At 35.4% G+C, this 20050-nt stretch overlaps 1 protein-coding gene across 1 annotated transcript in view; it reads right to left on the reverse strand.

The window, feature by feature from the left end:
- The window catches only part of LOC306886559 (SR-related and CTD-associated factor 8-like), a 61567-nt gene extending 45177 nt beyond the window's left edge, over window positions 1-16390 (reverse strand). Inside the window, exons 1-2 of the mRNA XM_079443749.1 lie at window positions 16200-16390; window positions 14862-14945 (exon numbers count right to left, since the gene is read on the reverse strand). Coding sequence (XP_079299875.1) covers window positions 14862-14945; window positions 16200-16229 — 114 coding nt within the window. The 5' untranslated portion in view covers window positions 16230-16390. The remainder of the gene's footprint in view (window positions 1-14861; window positions 14946-16199) is intronic.
- Between the last annotated feature and the right edge of the window lie 3660 nt (window positions 16391-20050).

Here is a 20050-nt window from a genome sequence, read left to right on the forward strand (position 1 = left end):
TCCGATCGATTAGCCGATAAATCACATTTTATGACTCGATAGGTACTTGCTTACACTTGGCCGAAAATGTGCCTATTTAAGGGGATTTAAACTATTGATATCTGGCAAACTCAAGCATGAAAACTCGAGGAGGTCTGTATTTTTCCTCTTTTTTTTATTGAAGATGATAAATAAAATCGCTCTGTATCCTAAATTTCTCTATTTTACTACATTTTATTCTCGTCTTTTTTCGTCGATGATATTGCACGTTGATATGGTCATAGTCGGTGTTTAACGATGTCAGGGTTGGAAAGTCATGGAAAAATTGTTAAATATTTCTCATCATAGTTTTCATTAACGAAATACACTAGTTTAAACTTGGCATTAATCTCTTAAATATGACCCCATTTCATCAAGTTCCTTCCCTCTTATTACATAACACCCTACATGAATGCATGAATGGACACACAGTTCTCAACCCAAAAGTCTCATTTGCACCTTCTTGTATCACTTGTATAAGTTTTTCCTCTGTGACAATTGCAAAGTTGGTAAGTGTACGATGTCCAGCTGATCTGTTCAGATTGTAAAAGTCTTGTAGTGTAATCCAGCCTTTAGTATTGCCCTGAATAAGCTACATGTCAGATATTAACATATCGCCAAAAGACAAAACAACCTCGAAAATTTACGCTTAGTTCTTAAGAGAGATGTAAATTTTAGCAAATTCGGTAACACTTTATGGTCAAGCTTACAGATCATGTGGGTAGGGTACTTTTAGCTGTTTGTGTGGATGGCCATCAGCCACCACTGAAGACCTGTTCTGACCCAGGAAAAACCCTGTTACACAACATGTAGTGTGTTACTGCAGTAACAACAAATTATAAATAAACACAACTACCTCTAAACTAAACACTAATCTTAGCCCTATAGTAACTGCATCCCTAAAAATAAAGCATCAACACATTCTTTTAACCAATTAGCCAGCACCATAAACCGGTTAAAATGAATGTACACGCAGAGCTAAGACTGCGAGACTAAACTAGAATTGTCGGTAGTCGTCGATTTTATTCGACTATTCGATTCTATCCTCAACTTCATTTCGCTCACGTCGACTAACCGGCAAAATACCAGAAGTGGCGCATTTCACGGACAAGAATCCATAAAACACATTATTAGACTGTTTTCCAAGGCTGCATGATATATTAAACCCATATAAAAATCATAAGCATAATCGTGAATTCACAAATGCTACGATTTAATTAAATAATTATATGCGATGCAGTTCTAATACAGTATATGCACTGTAATTATTTACATGCATGTAGGTTAAGTACATGCGTCACACAGCAGTCCGTTCACAGTAGTTCCACAGGAACTGTTATCATTTACATGTGTGGAGCGTCTCAAACTCCATCTCTGCATGTTATGAATTTGGGTTTATTATAACGTTCGTCTGGGAATGCAACGTGCACCATTTTATGGTGTTCTGGAGTTCTCCAGAACAAATCACGTCTCTTTAAACTAGTTTAAAGCCAAATAAATCGGAGCGGTTATTCGCATCAACACTGATGCAGAAAGCAGCAGAAACAGTGCAACAACGATCCAGTTAGAAGACGTTTCAATCCACAAATCACCCACATTTACCATAGTTTTACTGTAACACTAACGGTAACAATGGCACGTGGCAGAAAAGTAGGATATTCATATCCAGTATTATATTAATATACTAAATATGTTAAAGTAATGGAATATAATTACATTATTTTGTTAATTATTCTATCAGTTGATGTGGATTTGTAATTGAATGTCTTTAGGCTACTGTTTTTCAATGCAAACACCATAGAAACCTATTGTTAGGCTACTTTTTACCATGGTAATGAGGTACTGTACTTTTGGTTATGTATAAAAGATGAGGCTGTTACAGTTTTCACAATGGTTCTGTCAAATGTACATCTGCATCCCAACTCAAGCTCCTGCTACTCTGAACTCAAGCTCCTGTTCTAATGTGCATTTCTAAGAGACAAAACTTGCAATATGACATGTTCAGTGCTATCAAAACAGGTGCTGGTGCCACTGCTCTCCAATGTTAGTCTGGAGCCCTGATAATATCAATTGTACTGTAAAATGTTACTGCAATTTGAAATTTTGTCTGTTTAATTTTAAATGAAATATATAGCTTTAGGAGACCATTTTTTCTTTTTTTTAGTTTTAGTATTATACCATGCATAATTTTACCTTTTTTTGTTTAAAGAAGAAACCAAACCAATGTATAGCTGACATTTGAGTCTCAATGCTATAGAAAAGCAATACGTTCAGGAAGTGTGTTTTCAGCTTTTTGAAAAATTTATATTTTATATAAAAATATGGCATGCAGCTTCAAACAATGCCATAAATCTGTTCAAAATAATCGTTATTAATAATCGCAATTACAATCTCAAGTGAATAATCGACAATCATGATTTTTGTCATAATCGTGCAGCCCTACCCATGTGTACAATGAAATATACTGCTGTATTTTTTATGTTGTGGGCCTATATTTCTACTGGAGGTCCTGGACATCTTGTTTAGACACATGGCATCATGGATACTATCAAATACCAACAGATAAAAAAATAAAAAAAATAAACAAGTGACTGACTCAGTTAGAAATCTTATAATGTACCATAATCCAAAAACTAACCTCAAAAACAACACAAAAATGGGTCACTGAGCACAAAAGCAAGCTTCTGCTGGCCATTCCAGTCCTCTGACCTGAACCCTGTAGAAAATGAGTGAGGTGAACTGAAGAGAAGCACCACCAACATGGAGCTGTGAATCTAACGGGTCTGGAGTGATTCTGGATGAAGGAAAGGTCTCTGATCTCTTGTCAGGTGTTCTCTAACCTCATCAGGCATTATAGGAGAAAATTTAGAGCTGTTACACTGGCAAATGGAGGTTTCAAAAAGTATTGAATAAAATGGTGCCGTTAATTGTGGCCAATGTGTATTAGAGAAAATCATTTATTTCATAATGGTCAGAAGCTATAGCTTACACGAATAACATTTTTTTTAAATAAATAAATCAAACGTGACATTGTAAATTAAATATTTTTTATATACTGACTTAAGGTGTTATATTTTTAAAACAAATTATGAGCTCTAAAAGATTTTCAGAATTGTTATAACTAGGTATGGCCATTTTCAAAAAAAAAAAAAAATTGCATTCGAATATTTGGCCTCATAAAAAAACGAATTCAAATATTCATTTATTTAAATGATGTTTAATAAGAAAGACGTTATTTTTAATTATCAAGTTGTCGTCACGATTTCTGAACAAGCTTATAATTAGCCGTTACACAACAATGTTCTTCAAGAACGTTACGTTATATTGCAAGGTTTTATTTTGGTTGAAAACACGTGTAAACAAAAAAAATGCACTAAAAGAAAAAGCATTCAAGATCAAGCACGATACAGAACGTAAGCTACATATACTTGAGTCGGCCTATATTTATTGTGTTTACATTGTTTCACGTATTAATTCTGAGTGAAACAATATCCACATGCTCGGGTGAAAGTTTGTTCCTCGGTCTGATAACAATAAGAACGTGCTGACAAAGATAACGTGTGCTAACAGTTTCTTAGCGCTTTGTGTTAAACCACTCTCCCTCGAGGAACCTTTATAGGCTATGTCTCAAGATCATTTGGCTATAAGATGCGTTCTCGGCTCACTCGGGGTACAGCTGAGCTTACCTACAGTTGTGAATGCAGTGATGGACAGCTGTCTTTCCTCAGTCGACTGTTTGGATTTCATTTGATTTATTGTGGTGGTGACACGATAAATCAGTTTTACTAATTAATTTGATCAGAAGTAATTAAACTGTCTGAACATTTAGTAAGATCATTTTGATCACGCTCCACAGCGCCACCCAGTGCATTTAGTTATAACTGCTCAGGACTTATGTACTCCCTGCATTTACAGCCAGCAAATTAACACACAGTAAAATTCGAATAGTGTTTTTGTTCGAATAATAATTACAGACCGAATATTTGAATGTTCGACTATTCGTGCACACTCCTAGTTAGAACTCTTTTGCTTTAGACCATCTACAAATGTTAAATCTTAAAATAAAATGTTAAGTTTACTACTGCATCTTTTTTGGGGGGAAAATTATTGATATATAGTTTATTTATAGTTATTTTCAAAGCTTCAATGTACTGTCATTATAAAAGATTTTCATTATTGTTTATTTAATCCTAACAAATAAGTTCTTGTTAAACTAAACAAAATTAAAAATAATTTGCTTATAATTTCCACACAGGTGAGACTTGTTCCCAAACAAAAAGGAAATATATCGGTATTGGCTATCAGCAAAAATCCAATATCGTGCATCCCTATACATGAGTGTTGTAACACTAGCAAAAGAAGGATCTTTGGATTTCCCCCTTTCTTTAAAAGGAATGCTTATTTTGTGGTTTATTTTATTTTTTTTATGAAAAACACCTATAAAACAAAGACAAACTCACTTACATTAAACATAGAAAGTCTGCAAAATAGGCTTTTCGCATACATGTCTTCTGAGTGCTATCAAAATAAAAGTCCTGCCAGTGCTGAAAAATTGAAAAATATATATCTGCTGGTAAGTCAGCTAATAAATGTATAAAAGGGTTTTTTTCTTGCAGTGATGCATACTGATCCTGCATAGAAATGCATATAACACCAATTTATACGGTTTTATTTCACTTTAAAAAACTTTTTTTTAAAAATAGAGACTATGACGAAAAGTAGGAAGAATGTTATTAACATCAAGGCCTAATGTTTAGGATAAAGTTTTCCAATTACCTAAGGACTTGCAATTATCTAACAACAGAAATTCATCAAGTACATGACATTTTACTGCTAAAGGCAGCAAAATAATTGCTATCGGCATGTCATGATGCGATAGGATTCCACTGACAAGCAATTTTATCTATTCACACCACACAACAAGGTTATATCACACAACAAAATTAATCACAAATCACAGCCAATCAGAAGAGCGTGTTGGTGGGCACTTTCTCTCTGAATGAAATGGATAAGTACATAATCAAACTGACGCATCTATTTCTCAATCTGTTTATCTTAAGATGAGATAAACACAAAGTACTTGCAGAAAACACAACAGAGAGCACCCACTTCATTCAAAAAGATTAATTAAAATCACAAAAAACTAAATGCACTAAATTACATCACAACATGGGGGCCAAAACACTAAGAAGCCCAAATTTTAATGAAGGGACACAACGACAGGGTGGATGGATGTAAGTGTTACCCAGCTAATTACTATTCACAGCTCCATGCCAACATGTGTTGAAAGATTTGTGTAAAAAAAATCTGGAAGTCTGATTTGATTTTCTGAAGTGTGTACATAATGTAGATGCTATTTCTTCTCCAGCATTCTCCTTCAAACTGTTAATTTATGTCAAATCACATTTATTTCTACAAAGCATCACAGTACATCAGTGATCATTTGAACAGGGCGTTGGAAAATTTCTAACCGATCAATAACGTTGTGCGACATGACTAATCTCAACTAAACACACAGTGTGCACAAGATGAGGTAGTTATCTATGATATAATGACTGAGGTAGAACATTAGTATTAGCAATTTCAGTTCAATGCGTTTGTAATAGCTAAATGACAAAAGTGAAAAGTAAAGAGTGTAAAGACCATCGACTCTACCGTGCGACTCCACCGGGCAGGGACACCGGCAAGGGATAGTAGTATCGCTTTTTATTTAATTTTTTCATTTATATGTTTATTATTGAAATGTTGTTATATGCATGTCAATTTTATTTAATTTCTTTATTTTCTTAAATATGTGGGTATATAGTATTTATAGAGTTGTAACTTTTTAGTTTTAGTTACTTTTTCTTATTTGTAAGTCGCTTTGGACAAAAGCGTCTGCTAAATGACAAAAGTAGGTAGGTAAGTAAAAGTAATAGGTCTAGTGTACGATTAAGGCTATGAGTGGGCAAGGTGACCAAAAAAAAAAAAAAAAGTTTAGTATGTCTGTAATTAAATGCTATAAAAATAAATACAAATGTATGAAAGTAGCATATGCAAAAATTATCTTACATTATTGAAAGCATAACAACTGCTTATCCATAGTTTTGAAGCAACAGGACAGTTTAACAAAATCACATAGACATGACCGATAAAGCACATATTAAGTGTTAACTTATGAGGCAGAATATTCTGCAGGAACATACACACTACAGTGCTCTAAAACCATGCCGAGGAGGCATTACATTTTTTATACCCAACTATATGTTATAAACTCACAAATAGTTACAGTTCACAAATATGATTACTTGTGTAATGCTTAGAATATCAACTGAATATGGTCATGCGGACATGAGCTAGGGAAAACACCTCTTAAATGTATTAAAGGATCATGAAACCCCATGTGTCAGCACCGGTTAGTCTTCACCACAATTTTGAAAGGAGGAAGAGGGGAGTCAGACAACTTCGGACAGTTTAATTTCGCTCCAATCGAGTTAAAAACACAAAGAAATATGCAGTTACAAAATAAAAGTTACCGCTTTTATTCCAACAAAGGGCAAAATGTATATGTGTGTTCGACTTGAAGCAACAGCATGTAGACCGATCGGCGTATGACATCAAAGTACCGCAAAGCGTCTGCTCTCTGTAGCTCTTAGGGTTGCTTTGATGTCACACAACGATCGGTCTGCACAAGCGCCACTGTGTTAGATGACATCGCATCTATTTCAAGCCGCCGCAAGAAAGCAAAACTATGACGGAGGCAGAGGATCAAACCCCTTTGAGAACTCTTTCTGCACCTTCACATTTTAAATCCCAAGAAACACCCTGGGAAAACATGACAAACGGTATGCAAAGTAAATAACATTTTCATTTCAGAGTATTTTTCTACTCATTTTGCTGAACATTTGACTATTATGTTCATGTGCAAGTTCAGGGTTTTGGTACTTGAAAGTTTCATGGTTCAAGGTACTTTAAAATATACACTGTGTTAGGGCTGCACGATTCTTGCTAAAATGTGAATCACGATTTTTCTCCATGGGAATTGAGATCACGATTCTCTTACACGATTCTCCTTTTTTCAACCAAAATGTATTGCACTCAAGTACAAAAAAGACCCACAGGACATTCAGTATAACAAAGTGCCGGAGTAACAAAAAATTGTCCGTTTTCTTCATTTTAGACCCCTTAAAGTGAATAATTTTAAAGCTTTAAGTTGTTGAACATAACAGGGGCAGTCGTGGCCTAGTGGATAGAGAGTTGGACTTGTAACCTGAAGGTTGTGGGTTCGAGTCTCAGGTCTGGCAGGGATGTAGGTGGGGGGAGTGAATAACCAACACTCTCTCCACCCTCAATACCACGACTGAGGTGAGACCCTTGAGTAGGGCTGAGCGATAAAACGATAACGATATGTATCGCGATAGACACGTGAACGATATCAATAAAAAATATGTTCGATAAAACGTTCGATATTTTTTATTCTTCGTCGGAAGAAAACAAAGGTTGCGAAGCAAGTTTGGTTGCATTAACAAAGGCACTAGCTCTCTGGTAACCTAGCAACGTAGGGAGTGACACGCTAAAAGCCAATCATGTAACAGTATCATGTCTGGTTGCGCCATATCGTTGTCTCGTGTCTAAGTGCGCACGCGCGGCTGAGAGTGCACGTCTGCAGCCAGACCTGGCTGGTCTGCTGGATTCCTCTTCATAAGCAGAAAATGAGTGCCGCAGCGATCGAGGAAATTGTAAATAAAAGAGAAAGTCAGCTCGCCAGTAGGGCTGGGTATCGAGTTCGATACATTTTAGGCACCGACCGAATTGCCCCGATACCACCGAGTGAAAAACGTCTTGTCGTTCGGTACCAAATTTCGATACCTAAGGGGTTAATCTCATCACCATCAGTGAGCCAATAATCCTGCAGCACTAGGTGTGTTTGACTAGAAACGGCGACGTGCTGATAGATCAGTGTTTGACCTCCGCGAGAGCGATTATAAAGCGCACGGAGCAGTCTGCTCTCTATATCGCGCGGTTTGTTTATTATACACAGACTGAAGCTCGAGTGACGCTCGCTGTCATTTCAGCGTCTGCCGCCTCTCTAAATGAGGACATGAACAACTCCAGACCTGCTCTGAAAGTCACTTCATGAGCATTTTACCTTTTGACTCGAGTAAAACTAACTCATCTCATATACACACAGAACTGTAAAGGTATTCCAGGCAACCCGTCAAAATAAAAGTTCGGTTTTAATATTAACGGTATTAATATTGTTCAGCAGACAGCACTGCTACTACTAGGCTACTATTAAAATTATTAAAACTTTTTTTTTTTAGTAATGATCACACAACAGTTATTCCATGTTTTAATTTTAATAGTAACCCCCCTTTGTTTGCCAAAATAAATAAACTTTGATTTTCAATAATTTAAAGATAAATTAAATTAATGTTTTATGTCTTCATTTGAAAACCAGATACAGAACACAGAATTTCTGAGGAAAAATAAACTAAGTTGTTATTATGCATTCAAATAATTAGACATACTACACCAGAATTTAATAACAATAAAACATATTGTGAAAGAAAATAAAACACCCACTTATGAAAGTGGATGAAGATTTAAAAAAAGTCTTTAACAACCTAGAAATGATGATTCTGTCTGAGCTATGTGTTTTAAAATGAACACACACTAATGTAAACGTAGCCTAACAGATGTGTAAACTGAAAACTATTTGAACTTTATTAAAATTATTTATTTATTTATTGTGTTGGATATATTTTGTTCCTTTGTGCAGTGGCTCAGGAGATGAGGCTTTGAGTCTGTATAAATATCAACAAGCTAAAAAAAATAGTTTTTTCAGATAATGTAATCTTAATAAAACTGATTTTATAAAACTGGTATTGAAAAAAGTACCGTTCAGGAACCGGTATCGAACTCAAGGTATCGGTATCGAAATTTTTTGAACGATACCCAGCCCTACTTGCCAGTATGGCAGTTTTTTGGATATTATAAGTCTGACCGTAGTCAGACCAAATGTCGTCTGCAAATTATGCAAGACCGTCGTCCCCGCCAAGACTGGTAATACCACGAACTTGATGTACCACCTTAAAAGCAATATCAATAATTATCGATATCGACCGATATGAAACACTGATATCGTGATACAGTTTTCAGCCATATCGCCCAGCCCTACCCTTGAGCAAGGCACCGAACCCCCAACTGCTCCCCGGGCGCTGCAGCGTTGGCTGCCCACTGCGTGTATGTTCGGTGTATGTTCACTACTGAGTGTACACTTGGATGGGTTAAATGTAGAGCACACATTTCACTGCTGGTTATACTCTGTATAATTGTGTATGTGACAAATAAAAACAAATTATTAATTAATTACTATAATTACATAAGAGAACATTAACAATAATAAATAAAAATATTCACATTCACACGGGGCATCGGCGCCTCTCGTTTACTTTGAATGGAGTGACGTCAAGCGTTGCTGAACTGAATTGTGGGTCCCTCGCGTCGCTTCACTGGCGTTGCACGCGGCAGAAGTTGAAAACTTTTCAACTTTTCAAGCGCCAACGCAGGCGTCAGCCAATCAGTTCGCCTTATACAAATACTCTAGCGCAGACGCTAGCCAATCCCGTTCATGCAGCACCAGAAAAGTATGTGATTGGCTGTTATCACTATGACGGCGCGTCAGCACCATGGTCAGCACCAGAGCCGTTGAGAAACTCCCATAGGCTTCCATAGGAACTTAGGAATGCGGAAGTAAAGCGTGTCATGGAGCAGCCAATAGTTCCAAACAACTGATAGTTTCAGCATTGAAGCCCATTCATTTCAGTGCTTCTCAAGCACAGTCACCAGAAATTTGAGGAAATTACAGCATTTTTTTCCATTTTAACGCATTAGTTTACCTCTCGGAAATCTGACCAGTAGTTGTATTTTATGAAACGCGTTATAGTTAATGTTTATTTTTAGATAAAAGGCAGTATATGCTATATTTGCAGTAGATAACGTCGATATATTATATAATAAAATATTTTGATGAATACAGTTGCTTCAACAATGTAGAAGCAAACAGACCAACGAAAAAGCAACAAAATACAAGTCTCAGTTAGTCTAGCACAGTTCACATAGCAATGAGGTTTTTTTTTAATAAATATAAATAAATAGAATAGGTAAGTGCTAGTATTAATTAGTCAGATGGTGGCGAAAAAGATGTCTTTAGATGTTTTTTTTTTTTAATGGTTAAAACAATTTCTAGCATTTTCCTAGCATTCCTTGCATTCATTGATATTGACTTGTGTATGCATATTGTATCATATTTTTACAATATTATGTTAAAATATAAGATACAATATGCACATTTTACATACTAATTAGATTTCTTACACTCTTTAAATAAGCATAATTTATTTCATCATTGGTCTGCACATCCACATGAATAAGTATAACACAAAAACACACAAAGTCATGCCTCAAGTCTCCAATCTTTATTAAGCATTTTACACTTTATACTTTGCATACAAAGAAATGTAACAGCCTTATCCTGTGTGTTGCATTGTACTATGATTTTACTCCATAGTTAAACAAGAAAACCCCATTAATATTATTTCCATTAAACTCCACAGACAAAATGCTACTATCAGTGTATTAAACAAATTAATCAATGGACGGTTTGTGTTAATATTTGCCGGGAAATGCTGCAAGTATACCCGCTGTTGTTGTCTGACCCGATTATTCCCATTCAAACCTATGGACAGCGCGGAGTTGTTTGGAACTATTGAGAGCTCCATGAACCACGTGACCGCGCGGCGGCGAGATCAAAGAGTGTCGCAACTGTTTCTCAACGGCTTTGGTCAGCACCAAGCTTCAGACACACCCTCCGTCAAGCGTTGATGCTGATGCCCCGTTGAAGCAGCGCTGCGCAGAATGATCACCGTATGACATCAAAGTACCGCAAGAGCGATTTCAATGCATAGGATCCAACTGCTTTCTTATCGCTCTCGTGGTACTTTGATGTCATACGGTGATCATTCTGCGAACGCACCTATTGACTCCGTTTAGGTCTGCCGCCTTGTTACACGTCACGTGAGTGACAGCGGAACGTGGCCAATGAGGGAGAGGAGAAAAGTGATCGAGATTTATGATTGATTGGTGAATTAATAGTGTTTTGTTACTGTGTGAGTGTGACCAATAACGCGTGAATGCAGCATGATCTGAATGCAGGGAAATACACGGAAGTGAATCGCCGTCATTTAGAAATGAGATCGCATCTATGTATGAATCGAGATCGTGATTTTTTTTTCGATTAATCGTGCAGCCCTACACGTTGTATGTGTATGCTCCTGAAATAAAAGTTCAGAAAGATGTGATGCATTGTTTTTGTTAATATGACTCATCATATAGTCTCTTTACCGGTATGTTCAAGTATTTTCTATTGTCTAGTCTTTAATAAGCAAATGATTCTACAAATGATTCAGAATGCAGCGGGGCACGACTGGTCTTCAACGAGCCCAAAAGAGCCCATGTTACACCTCTCTTCATCTCCTTGCACTGGCTACCACTGGCAGCTCGCATCAAGTTCAAGGCACTGATGCTTGCATACAGAACGACCACAGGCTCAGCACCCTCCTACTTCCACTCACTATTACGAATCTACATCCCCTCCAGAAGTCTGAGATCTGCTAGTGAGCGACGCCTTGTGGTACCATCACAGAGAGGCTCAAAATCACTCTCCAGAACATTCTCGTTCACCATTGAATAATGGAATAATCTTCCCACCCCTATCCGGACTGCTGGATCCCTGTCAATCTTCAAGCAACAACTGAAAACTCATCTCTTTCGGCACTACTTGACTTCATCCTAAACTCAAAAAACAAAAAAAAACTTAATCTTTCCCTCTATCTTTCTCTCCTTCCCTTGCTAGCTTTTACTTATTTGAACAATGACTGAGACTTGGTGTTACGAGCACTTCCTCTCTCTGATTGCCTCTTCAAGATGAATCGCTTCTTGTATTCCCCAATTGTAAGTCGCTTTGGATAAAAGCGTCTGCCAAATGACTAAATGTAAATGTAAGCAAACAAAAATCACAAATTGTAATATCCAATCGCAATACTTATATCAGGGGTGCCCAAACTCGGTCCTGCAGAGTTTAGCTCCAACTTGCCTCAACACATCAGCCTGGAAGTTTCTAGTATGCCAAGTAAGAGCCTGATTAGCTGGTTCAGGTGGGTTTAACTGGGTTGGAGCTAAACTCTGCAGGACACTGGCCCTCAAGGATCGAGTTTGGGCACCCCCGAGTTATATAATCGCAATAATTATAGCAATATGTATTGAATTGCAGATTAGCGTATGGTCCCAGCCCTAATATATATATTATGTATATATAGTTTTTTTTACCACATCACAAAACTGTGACGTCAACACAATGTAGGTTTTAAAGACCGGAAGATGAAAATAGCACATAAAACCTCAAAATGAACCAGTTCTCTCCAACAATTAAAATTAAAGGACGCTTATGTCTTCTATGATTGGCAACACAAACACCTCTGTTAAAATGTCAGAAAAAGTAGTTTGTTGTTTCATGACTCTTTAAACAGCACATGCAATCTGCCCAAAACAACTGATTATGACTATTTTTCAAGCAGTAAATAAATTGCTCTCGTTCTTTGGATGGCTTAGATCGTTCTCTTTCTAGGGCTCTATGACAGAATCACGGAATCCAGTCATAAAACTGGAATTTACAGTTTAACGCGGAATGTCACGGAATTTGTCAAAGTTTGGATGAATTAATAAAAAGAAGGTCATTACATTTAAATGAAATCGCGATATGGACTAGTATCTGTAAATATTAAGCCGCAAAAGTCGATTTAAATATGAATCCTGCATGTTCTATGCGTCTCTATGTGAATGGAGCACCTGCCACTTGCGGTGATTTCAGCGTCTGCCGTCTCAATGACGACATAAATACATGAACAATATCTCCAAAACTGATCTGAGAGTCACTTCAGGAGCATTTTACCATTTAATTTTAGTAAAACTAGCATCATATCATATAAACACAGAACTTTAAATGTATTCACGGCAGCCCGTCAAAATACAAGTTTGGTTTAACTAAAGACATTGTGCCAGAAATAGGCTATATTACTATCATTTAGTAGAATGTACGTACTACTCCTACGGTGGAAAAATAATAAAGCTTTTTTTTAAGAAATAATCACAAAATATTAAAATTTTAATAGTAAATCCCCTTTATTTGCCAAAAATTCTAATTTAACTTTCATTAATTCAAATATAAATTAAATCAATGTTTTATGCCTTCATCTGATAACCAGTAAAACTTAAATACACAACACAGAATTTCTGAGGGGGAAAAAAAAACATTTCATAAGGCTACTGTAAGAATAAATAAAAATTGTTTGTATGTATTCAAATAATTAGACATGCTAAAACACAGAATTTGATAACAATAAAACATGGTGAGAAAAAAATAAAACTTTATACGGCCCTAAACATGTCATTTTTGTAACACTTTTAATAAATGTGTTAAATTGTATAAGTTTAATTAATGATTTTAATTAATTAGACATGCTTTTTGATTAATAAAATTTAATTTGACCATTACAAAGGAGTCCAGAAAAATTAAAACGGAATTTGGGAAAAAATCTAACGGATTTCATAGGGCATCTTTCCCAGAGCAGCATATTCTGCAACTATTTTTTCTATTTTGCTCAACTGATTTTGCCAGCTTCTGTGGCTATTTTCATGGCGAGAAAATTTATGGCTGAATTATATCATGTTTTTCCATTAATTCTTTTCTAAATACTCTAAAACTGTATTTGTCTTAACTTTATTAAAAATCTCTTCAAAAGAGTTTACTGAATAAATATGTTTTCTTACAGAGTTAAAACCAGCACAATCTAATAAAAAATGACTTATGGACAAAGGGTTTGGGCAGAGAGAAGACGTTGGAGGATCTTCTAGTATTAAAAACTTACAGTGTCATCCTGGAAGGACCTGTTCTACAGCGGGTATAAACAATCTGGTCCCATCAGTTTGAAAATTGATAGAAATTTCTATCTCCAACATTAGGTCTAATTTCATGCAGTCTATTCATTGTATATAGATCCCACTCTGTTTGTCATTTGTTATTAACAGGAACAAATTATCGATTTTAAAGGTACTACACAAATTTTGAGTTCTGTCGCTAATGCTTCTTTTGCAGATCAACTGATTTTAATTGCATTGAACTGCATTTTAAACTACAGTAAAAAGTGACAGAGGTTCTCGGTTCATCGCTCACAGACCACATTAATCATTGATGAAATTAATTTGTGCCTATTTTCATTATCAAATGAGTCACTGCAACCATAGCTTAATCCTTCATACAGACACACAAACCTTTAATGTTTATTTACATTAAATTATAAATGTAAATTTTGACGATGATAGCCTCGTGGTTAATACACCGACATGTAGCACAACTGCGTCTCCGACGACCTGAGTTCGAACATAACTACATACTCCGAATCTGTATTTCTCTGTAGTAAATAAAACTACTAAAGATTCACCCTGGCTAAAAGAAGTCAGTTGTATGTCAACCCTTTGACAGGCTCAGCTTGTACAATGTTATAGTTATCTTTAATAATTATAATTCAAATCCATTCATTTTAGGCTGAACTATAGCAAAGTCTTTTGGAAATTAACCAATAATGCCATTTACACACACACACACAGGCTTGTGCACTGCTTGAGTCAATTTAAAATGTGTTGGGGATAAATCTAAGACTACATCATAAATGGGAATTAAGTAAAAAGCTGAGGGACTCCATAAAGACTGTTGTAATATTATGTTACCTTGTTATTAAACTTACCTTTATAGCTTTAATTGCTGATTTTGTAATCTGGGTCATCTTTGCTTTGGAGATCGGTGGCTTGTATTCATTCAGTGAGTACAGCTGAAAAACATAACACATTGCAATTTTACATTTTTTATTATCCATTTGATCAATTTATACCAATGTGATCTGGATGCATTCATGTATTTACACATTTACATATATACATTATATATATACATATATACACACACACACTAGTCAGTAGGCTAATTCATATTTTTAATAAGACAATAAATAACAAAAAATACTGTAATACTTCAATCTTGTGCATTAAAATCTAATTGTCATAAAATGATATTATCTACTTTTAATTTAGCTTATTTTTGGCACTTTCGCTAAATGTATATAATTCACACTGCTTAACAAAAATATTAACAATTGCTCATCAAGTGTTTTTAATTCCAATTTCGAATGCAGATAGCCCAAGTGGATTCATACAGAAAACACTTTAGCTAAATGAAATTACCTACATAAGCCATTTCATACAAAAAGTTAAGTCTACCATAAAACTGAGGTTATAAAAGCCATTGAAGAACCATTTGGGACCCTCAAAGAACCTTTAGTAAGCAGTTCTTAAAAGAACCACTTTTACTTCGAGCAAAGAATATTTTATTAACCTAAAGAACCTTTTATCCCATACTATAGAGAACCTTTTTGTGAAATAAAAGATTCCATGGATGTTCTTCATAGAACTAACGTTACTGATGCCAATAAATATCAGTGGCACTTCTGATCGTCTGCTGCTAACTTAACTGTTAGCAATCCGGCTGCAAAAAAAACCAAGGTGTCTCAAAGCCTATTAGGACAACCTACGATATTTTAGGGCATCATATGCCTTTCACAGGGGCTGCAGCATTGTTGTGCTCATTCGAAACCCGCATGTGATGCCGAAAAATGCTGTTAACGAGGGCCTATGCCCTAACGTTGTCTATGTAGGCTGCTCACAAAGCAGCACAAACAGCGGAAACATTTAGCATTTGTATTAACAGTACTTCATAAAATATGGCTAAATATAACTAAGCAATACAATACTATAGATAATTAAATACATACATATTACTTTTGGTTGCCAGACCAGTTTTCGTCAACATGCTGAGCACTGATGACGAACAAAAAAAGACAAGCTAACTACAGTAATCTGGAGTATGAAAGCATTTTATCTTTCAATGTTTAAAGTGCAACGCAAAGATTCAAACATACATAATACACTTTTAAAGATTAAATGCTGTGATTATGTAAGAAATATATGGCCTGCACCATGAAACAACAGCGGCCTACCCTCGAGTTTATCGTGTCTACATTCATACAAACCTCGCCGTTAAACGCCTTGACGGCCTCCATTGTGTGAATGTGATACCGTTCTTTCAAACAGATCGAAAACGTTAGCCTCTTCGTCCCTACAGCCTGCCTGACACACGCATGTCCTGGAGTTAGCGGTGGTCGAGATGCAGGAGGGCGCTAATATGGCTGACAACGCGGAGACAAACACAGACCGAAGCATCGCTGAGTCGACTCCTCCAGACAGATTCAAGATTCATTGGTCGGGGAAATGAACAATGCCCTGTAAATCATCTTTCTCAGAGCCTGAGGTGCCCAAACTATTTAATATGAGTGGACCCAACAACCAACAAACTTGATTTAAAGTCGTGAGCCGAATGTAAATGTTGCATTATATCTAGCTATATTATATTAAAATATACAATTAAATGTTATTCTACCTTTCAAACTAAAACAAAAAAATCAGTGTCTGAATTGGGCATCACTGATCAAGCTAATTAAATGTCAATAATTTATTATTATTACGTTGCTTCGAGGAGCTTTTTATTCGCATTTGGCAGACATTTAGATGTTCATTTTTGCTGTTTAAAGCGATTTTCTGCTGCATGGTTTCTGATGAAGAAATTTTGATATACTGTATTACTAATTGTTAGTCTGACTGCCCAAATCTCGTCCACATCTTTTTAGTCAGAACCAAAACAGTGCCATAATTCCACCCGTAGCGAGCCAAATAAGAAAAACACCATACATGTATAGGTCTATGCCTGTAAAGGGCTGACGACATATGGCTGATTGACCAAAAAACATTATTGAACTTTTTCAACAGCACACCTATTTTTTTATTTAAAATAATCATTAGTGTAAATAACAGGTAACTGAACACTTTGATTAGCTGGTTCTTGATGTGTTTGATTGGGGTTGGAGATTAAATCTGCAGGGCAGTAGCTCTCCAGGAGCAGGGTTGGAGAACTGTATTGATATAATTAATATCATACATCAGATATTTATTTTATTTATATTTAAACAACATTCTGTATATTATAAATATTCAATATTTAAACAATACTGAAACAAGCACATATTACTAATGATTGCAAATCAAGACTACACACATTTTATGTTTCTGCCACCCAAGATATATAGTGCTGCTGTGTAGCCATGTCTAAATGAAGAAAACAGTTCAGTTGATTTCCTCATCATTCAAAATGAAGGCTACTTGAGTAAATGGCTATATACATTTTTGGACATATATTATTTTTTTATTAAAAAATTAAAACTGAAGCTTATTAGAGTTTGTTTAGGGAAAGGTTGGTGTGAAGAGAGAGCAAAGAGGGAAAGAATGGACATTGTTTAAGTCATATTTTCAGTAATCCACCAATAGGAATTCAAGGGAAGATGAAAAAATCCCAATACATTGATGCCAGGCTTTAATTAGTTTTTTTTCTTTTCTCTCACAAGGGCTGAAACGTCCATGGGGCAACACACTGACGCAAACAATTTTTTATTATTTTTGTTTTTCAAGTGATACATACCCTCCAAAATGATCGACTGTTATCCACAATAATCCACTCATCAGTCCCACCAGGATTTCGCAGTGCAATTTTCAGATTTTTACGTCCTAAAATTACTTAAATTGCTGTGGCAATTTTTGCCACATTTTATGTGATTTTTGTATAAGTACCACATATCCACCACACAGCATGCATTTAGTAAAGATGTAAATAATAATGAGGAGAAATGAGGGGAGTAAATTCTGAACATTTATTCAATTAGCATGTGCTTTTATCCAAAGCTACTAATAGAGAAAATGTATCATTAGTATCACAAATAAAAGGAAATGAACTCAACATTAGTTTATGTGCACACAACTCAACAAGTGGAGATATTTGAGACAGAAGTGATCGCAAGGTGGTGATGCTCACCTTGAATTGCAGGCAGAGACTCCAGGGCACTTGTGTGTCATAATGTATCTGTTTGGAACACACTTGGTGAAAGGAGCAAGGAAAGACAACATAATTTCCTAATTATCTTCACCTGGAATGTTACCATGACAGCGCAGCCTGGCATCCATCACCCCATTAGCTGTTCTTTAAATAAAAAAATCTTATAATTGCGGTTAATGTAATTGTTGCAAATAAAATTTAAAATATGCTTTGTATGTGTTTCTCTCATCTTTATAAAACCGACTGTCTCTTTTTTGAACCCTGCACCTAGTCACATTTACCAAACATATCTACTATTAATCAAATTTCGTGCCTATATGAAATGCATATACATTTCATTTGAAAAGCATGACATTACATGAAAATGTGTACAGTATATCACAACAAACAAAACACTGCTTGCTGTCTAACTCTCCCACCATTTTGCATTAAAATGAATCACAAGGCCTCCCCACCAAGTGTCACATAACCATCAATGAAAAATGACTTTTTTAAATGACCATCCAACATGACACTAACAAACTTATGAAAGAGCCCTTCATGAAGGGGTTCAGTTTCATTTGGAACATGCCTACAGGTCACGTCCCCTCACCAAAGTTCAATACGCTGAATACGCTGTTTACCCACAGTGTCCTTAAAGAGGTACTGGGTGAACATGATTTGATTGGAGGGAGATGGTGAGGGAGAGCTTGGTGCCAAACGAGAGCAATACATTATTAGTACTCAATGCCACGTTTCTTAATTTCTCTCTATGCAATCTTCCCACTCAGATTTCCCCACACAAGTTATTTTTCACTCAAACGCTGCACGAATCCCTCAAATACAGTGCTAGAAAGTTTCTATTCCTACAGTGCGTGCATATTTATTGAGTCACTCACTTAGAACAGTTGGGTTAAAAATGACAGATTACCCATTGGTGAGTTGATATGGCACTAACATGGGCTGGGTTATTTTAACCAATGCGTTTGTTTTACCCATTAAATTGGGTTATAAAATAAGTAATTTGTTCAACCATTCTATTATTATTATTATTTTGAAAATACAGTATTTCAGGACAGTATTTGTATACTGTATATTAAAAATTCTTTATTTCCATTACAATTACTCTAAAGTTGCAAACACCTCAAATTAAATTACTTTGTTGCTGTTGTGTAATTACTTTATCACATTAGTTGCATTACTTGCAATTATGTTTCAGTTTACAGGAATCAGAATCACAAATAAATAAATGAACAAACAGAACAAAGCTAGTACCAACAATGTAATTACAAACTCTCTAGGGTGACACTGTGTTGATGAAACAGCTCCACAGAATTAGGGCTGCCACTAACGACTATTTTTATTTTGATTAATCGAATAATCTAAACGACTAATTTTCCGCAAAAAACAACAACAATTTTACTTAAAAATATTTTATTAAACCAAATGAAATCTAAATTTCTATGAAATCCTTTTTTAAAGCAAAAGTGAAGTGCAACATAGAGTGCAAGAAGCAAATGTCCATCTCATAGTCCAAATCACTGACATCAAAGTTCAGTATTATAGTGTGAGAATGACAACATATCCACGTGTTCTAGTCTAATAATAATAAAATTATAATCAAAAAACACTTTTTAAAGAAGTATTTACCAGAAATATTATTTACCAGAATTTATTTAGGTGAAAAATGTAAATGTGCAGTATTTCTGAAAAAAATACTTAAAAAAAAAAATATAAAATCAATTAATTGGAGATGCTTTTTATTATTAAAATTTAATGGAACAATTAAAATGGAATCCAGAAAATAATGGAAAACAGAATTTGGTACAGATACAACTGTAAAACTCAATTAATTAGACAGGCTTTTTGATTAATAAAATTTAACTAAACTCAATTTGGAAATAAAACGGATTTCATAGGGCCCTATAATTATAATTTTTTTGTGTGTGTGGTAATAAAACT

This window comes from Barbus barbus (assembly GCF_936440315.1).
Source record: "Barbus barbus genome assembly, chromosome: 20".
NCBI lineage: Eukaryota > Metazoa > Chordata > Actinopteri > Cypriniformes > Cyprinidae > Barbus > Barbus barbus.